The 5975-nt window shown below is 39.6% G+C and overlaps 1 protein-coding gene across 1 annotated transcript; it reads right to left on the reverse strand.

Annotated features, from left to right (window-relative positions):
• Positions 1 to 1382: 1382 nt before the first annotated feature.
• T265_01573 (hypothetical protein) lies at positions 1383 to 1586 on the reverse strand (the record flags this gene model as incomplete). Its single annotated transcript, XM_009165632.1, has 1 exon — positions 1383 to 1586. A coding segment is annotated over one exon (204 nt), but the record flags the coding sequence as incomplete, so codon positions are not given.
• Between the last annotated feature and the right edge of the window lie 4389 nt (positions 1587 to 5975).

Here is a 5975-nt window from a genome sequence, read left to right on the forward strand (position 1 = left end):
AAATGATCTGCATGAAGTTAACCTCGTGTTCTTTGGGTCTCCCACATGAACACAAAACTTGCTCAAAGGGAAAGCTGGACTTCGCAAAATACTTTTCGTTTTTTACCTCAAAATTATGGAAACCGTTTCGAGGATGCAACCAATTAATGACACTTGGGAAGCGTTTGCTTCAGATGAAGAGGAGTTGTTAAAATGCACATACCTTGGCGTTCAAAAGCTTTAAAAAACGCTGACCAAGGACTGCGCAAAAACTTATTTGGAAAATTATTTTCTTGCATTTTCACTGTCCCAGACTGTTTCATTGGGCAATTATTGTCGATTCTGAACAGAGCACATTTCAGTTAATCTTGAAATCGCCAGAATTCCCCAATGTTTTTTCTTGCAATAAGCCAGGTTTGTCTTTCTAGTTATCATTTAGCTTTCGCAAAGGAATTGGCTTACGAACGATAAGGAAATTTAACTCTACGTTCCACGAAAAGATGGCAGACCAGCAGCCGGAAACCTGTAGAACCTTAGACATTGTTGAATGGATAGTTGGTTTTTGTTTTTGTTTTGACTGCACTGGGCGAAATTCTACACGACTGCCCTAGAGCTAAAATTTTGCCGACTGGTGTTCAAGAAAAACAAGCTGTGTTTACACATCCTGTCCGACAATCACCTCGTTTTTAGACTAAGATAGGATGCATGCATTCAACTGCTAAAGAATGCACATTTTTTTCTCAGATAGAGCTTCATGACTGGAGTGGAATTAAAACTCATACCGTGATTGGTGGCCGTATATATGAGATCAATGCAATGTACCTTTCTTATAGTAACTACCTTTCAAATTGAACCGCATTTTGGACATAAGATTAAAATAGATGAAATTCTGTTTGTCATTTGCCTCTCCCTTTACAACTCATAAACAAGCTTTGAATATGATCGGTATTGCAAACACAAATGTCCCAGAATTGTTGTTCTCACTTGCGGAGATTGGAGAAAGCTTATCTCAATCAGTTTCCGTGAAACAACTGCTTAACTTTCTGTTCAGTCATAACGTCACGAAACAATCAGCTAATAGCTGCGTTCCTTAAACGTTTCGCTCTGTTGTTCGATTAGCTTCCGTCGGATTCACCACGTCAATTTGAGTTTTATGTAAACTACGCAACTGCATATTATTTGCGTATCGAATGATGACACTGTCAGGACTATGTGCGTACACTGCATCCACAAAATGTTGCTTTTCGGTCGCTCTTTGTCGATGAATAGCTTGCACATAAGGTAGACAAGTTCGTCCTAAAACTGTGTATTCTCTGACCTCAAACAATTCAGAAGGGTAACTTTGTTGTCTGTGTGTATCAATCCTTATTCTGCTATGGTCGCTATGAACGTGTAAACATTCTTTAGACCTTTGGATGTTTGGCGACTTTCCCAAGTCGCTTGGCAGCCGTGGGCTTATCCAAAAGCGCACTTGGTTTGCGCATGCGACTGCCGTTTCCGGCTTTGCTGGGCTTTTTGCCGACTGAAGTGAACACAAGCAAATGAGTGACATCGGCCCGCCTGCTACGGCTAGGTGAACAAGTGGATAACCACGAGGCCATGTACATCGATTCATTTTTCACGATATGGATCAAAGTCTTGCCTCTCTACACAAATAACGCAGCACGTTAAAATTAGGAATCCGTAAAGTTTTACCATCCATGTATTTTTTCACCCATCTGTTCGGATCTAGAATCAGAAATCCTAAGGCAATCACCTTGGATTTGTTTCTTTCGTCTAGTGTGTGCCAGTGGAGTTGCGTTTTCTTCCACAAAGAATTTTGCTTGACCACAAACCTCTCACTTACCCTTGTTGTTTGCAAGACTCAAAATAACAAAATTAATTTTTCGGATCACCTTCTTCAGTGTAACTCACATCTTTGTCGATGCCGATGTGAACGCACGTCCCGATGGGCTACAGATAAAATCCACAAAGTACAAACCTAACAGTTATTTGTAAACGGATTGATTGTGTGGAGAGATTTGGGAATTACAATAAAGTTTTGTCCATTGGGTGAATCTATTCTATCTTAAGAGGCCGAGAAGCAATGCGCATCCATTTACTCCTTATCGTTGAGCATCTCAAAGGAGTCTCGAACCCACGACCTCACAGTTAGCAGTTTCAATAACTAAACATTTGACAACAGGAGGCTGATCAGCATTTGGACTAAATCCAAGGTATAGCGCCATGTCTATTGCAGTCACTCGCGTTGATTTGCCATTTAATCCAAAATCCTCGGATCCTCCTAGAAATACTGGTAAAATCTCTGAATAAATGAGATGATTTAAATTACTACCATTAGCTTAAGTTAAGTCACAAGTGACGCTGAAAAAACATATGAGAGCGAAGAAGTTTTTCTCCCTTACCCGATGTTGTGACTGTACTTTTAATAAAAATGTCAAGATTTTCCTGGAGGTTTTTATATTCGTGTTTGAGTTTAGATTCAACATATAAAGTATGATTAATTTTAATGTAGGGATGTGGGCTGTTAAGAGTGACAGAATATAGCAGCTCAAACAAATTCATGAAATCAACACGACTGCCTCAAATTTGACTGAAAGTTTTTCTCGATTGTAGTCTTTCTTACTCAGCAAACAATAAGTAACTCGTAATATAAGTCACGCGTGGGCGGGATGATTATTCTATTTTAAGCCAAGTAAAATGTAGATTTATCTGTTTGAAAGTTAGCAGACATACGACGGTATCACATATAATTGATCAACTACTTGGGCCTAAATGAAGAAAGATGAATGAAATACACACGCCTCACTATAGAAAGCTAAACATGAGGTTATTTTGTGGAGCTAGTAAAAAAACAAGCCAAAAGGGACATTGCTAACTAAATGCAATAAATTTTTCGGTTAACAAATGCTGGTTTTTGGATTGGTTGGGAGACGTGTACTTTGTTTTATTCAGTGACTCAAAGGAACTATCAGCAAAATGGCAAAGAACAATAAACTCTGGCGGAAGAAGAGTTGATTAGCATTTTTATAGAATAAATCCACGGGTAACAAAGAACATCTTTATTCTCATAGTTTGCGAGGGTAAACGTTGGACTGCATCGAAAGCTGCTTGACTAACGGCAGACTGGCTAACTTTAAGTAAAATAATCACACCCACATAATCTCTAAAGAAGCTCCTGGAGTAAACGAAAGCATAAAATTTAAGCGACTAAAAATTAGATGGTTGTGTTGTGAACCGGAATTTGAACAAAAGATAGTCTTGATGCTTCCGGACACTAAATACAAGGGAGAGCATGTCGGACAAGTCAAGAGCTTTCGTCAGCACAGTTTGAAGCTGCATGCCTGTTCCAAGCATACGCTACCTCCATCCGACCAGTATGTCATCAGTAAGGAAGAGGAACATAAATGAATTAGATTTTCACATACACAGAGAATAAGCTGGATTGTTTGTGGTTATAAAGAAGCATTGATCTACATTTTTCAGGCTGTTGTACCTTTGTGATGTATATGTGGAACTCTTCAGTAAGTAAATTCTGTGAAGACATCAAGAGCACCAGTGTTAGCAATGAGCAGCGTGGGTACAGCACAAACGTTTGAAAAGAAATCTCTACTGTAATGCTGCAAACCGAAGCAGTTCTTCATAAAAAAATAGCTCATTCTGAATTCTACTATCTTCAAGTGATGATAAGCATAAATTTGGTTGACTTTTCCAGCTGTGCCAGTATTCTTTTCTATAAGACCACCTGCTGTCATTAATCCTTCAGGTAGGGTCGGAATGATAAAACCATTTAGACATGGTTTTGGCGAGGAAGTTTGTGAGCTCGTTGAGCAGTAAGGCCTCATGTTCCTGGCCACTTACGGTTCTATGATATTTGTGACAATGTACGCGCCGGAAGCAGTAAATGCAGGTCTACTTTTTCGTATGGGTTGTTCGGCTCAATGCTAGGATAACACTAGTTTGATGCTTCGCCCCACCACTGGTTCAGATCCAGCCACATTTTACAGCAGGATCTGTCCTTGAAGTCGGCAATGTCCAATGACTTAGGCGGTCAACTTCCCTTCTGGGTGGTCACTGGGTTATATGACCTCAACACCTCTTCCACTACGTGAGCTTACTCCTTTTACCTCCTTGGCTACTTTAGAAGTGGAGAACAAAATCTGTCTGCACTAGTTTGTGTATGATCGCAAGCGGTCAACACAGCTAAAAGCATAAGTTGAGATAATTAATCACGTGCTTGCTGTGTTATGAAATACCAGGATAAAGAAAACAAAAAATGCTGGTAGACACCATGTTGACAATTTTACTCGGGAACATTGTCAACACGACATGCATTTCAGTTTGTGTGATGCATACCGTGCAGTCACTTTATAGTTCTTTTTAGAGTATACTGCCGTGGACAGGCCTATTAAACAGGTTTCATGGGATGTAAAAGGACAGTGTTTGAGAGAAGTGAAGATGTGGATTTGGTTCACGTACACTACTAATTTGGGCTTCTAGCTGTTTTGAGGAATCGAAAGGATAACCACAAACAAGTCAGTTAGAATTGCCAGACTTGTTCAACTTGCCGGAACACAAAAGGCTCATAACAACTTGGTTATAATGGATGCAGGATTGTCGGTAAAGTGAGATAGCTCGGAAAATAGAATACTGAAATTATTTCACAGGTTTCCAAATATAATCTATTGATATTTAGTTAAGAAAAAGATGCGTACATCCTGTAATGCGGTACTCAATATGTCTTTGTTTTGGGAGATCACAGGATGGTCCAAGCAGAATAAACACTGCCCCTTGGGTGCATGGGCTATCGGTCGTAATTTGAGTTCGGTCAGTTTTATCGGAGCCCGAAATTATCACTCTGCCGTTTACGAGACCAAAGCTCGTATGGGTGTGCAATCTCTACTAGTAGTGAACAGACATTACCAGAGAACTCCTCAGAGATTTGAGTACTTTCTGGACTTTTGCGATTACTTGTGTGGATTTGACGATTGTAATGTTTCCTTATTCTGTCCAACACTAAAAGCTTTCCCAAAATGCTCTGAAAACAGACATTCTTACTAGTTTTGACAGAATGTGATTTGCATGACCTTGAAATGCACGTGATAAAACATGGTTCGGTTAAAATAGGTTAAAGAAAACCGCTGCAACTTTATGGTAAACAAAGCCTCAACTAGGAGATTATATTCAGTTTAAATAGTAACTGGCACGATAGTGTTTATTAGAGTAATATGGTGCGGGTGCAAAATATTTTAGTTGAGTGTAATTCAATCTGAGATGGACCAGCTTGTGAAAAATTAATTCACATCATAAAAGATGGTGTCTGTCTTTTACGAACTAACATCTGCGTGCACAACATCGCCGCACAAATGCTCCTGCTCAAACACAAAATGTGCGTGTCAAATATTTGAGACAATGTTTTCATATCATGCCACTATTGCACAATAGTCATTCAAAATGTTTTTCATTCTAAGACAAATTTTTTGAATACCATTCTCAGAACAGAAAACATCCCACATTTTTGCGTAAGCATCTGGTCTCAGACGTTGTCATATGACGATTCAGTCAACATCTGAGGATGTGTGGTTCAGTATTCTGTCAGCCACTATTAGCTGGTCGACAGGGAGATTCTCTACTGGTCGAGAAGTTATTGCTTCGGCTGTCCACAAGGACTAGTTAGATACGTAATGCGAATCCTACCCACCATGGATAAAGTGACCGTTTAGCACCACTCGAGTTTTCAGCTTCGTAAAAACCTCCATATCGAACAAATTACAAGTAGATCGGAAGGACGACTACTTCACACAGTGAGGAAGAAATCGGAAATTCAATATAATTGTATAGGTGCAGCCCAGGTTTCCAAATCAAATTATGAATGGGCATGTTAGGGAACACTGTAGTGATTGTTTATTCCGATCCGTAACTCGTACAGTTTTAATGGTGTCACGCAGGAATACATTGTGCTTACAAATGTACACTCTTGAGTAGCATACGCAGCA

This window comes from Opisthorchis viverrini, assembly GCF_000715545.1.
Source record: "Opisthorchis viverrini unplaced genomic scaffold opera_v5_17, whole genome shotgun sequence".
Taxonomy (NCBI): domain Eukaryota; kingdom Metazoa; phylum Platyhelminthes; class Trematoda; order Opisthorchiida; family Opisthorchiidae; genus Opisthorchis; species Opisthorchis viverrini.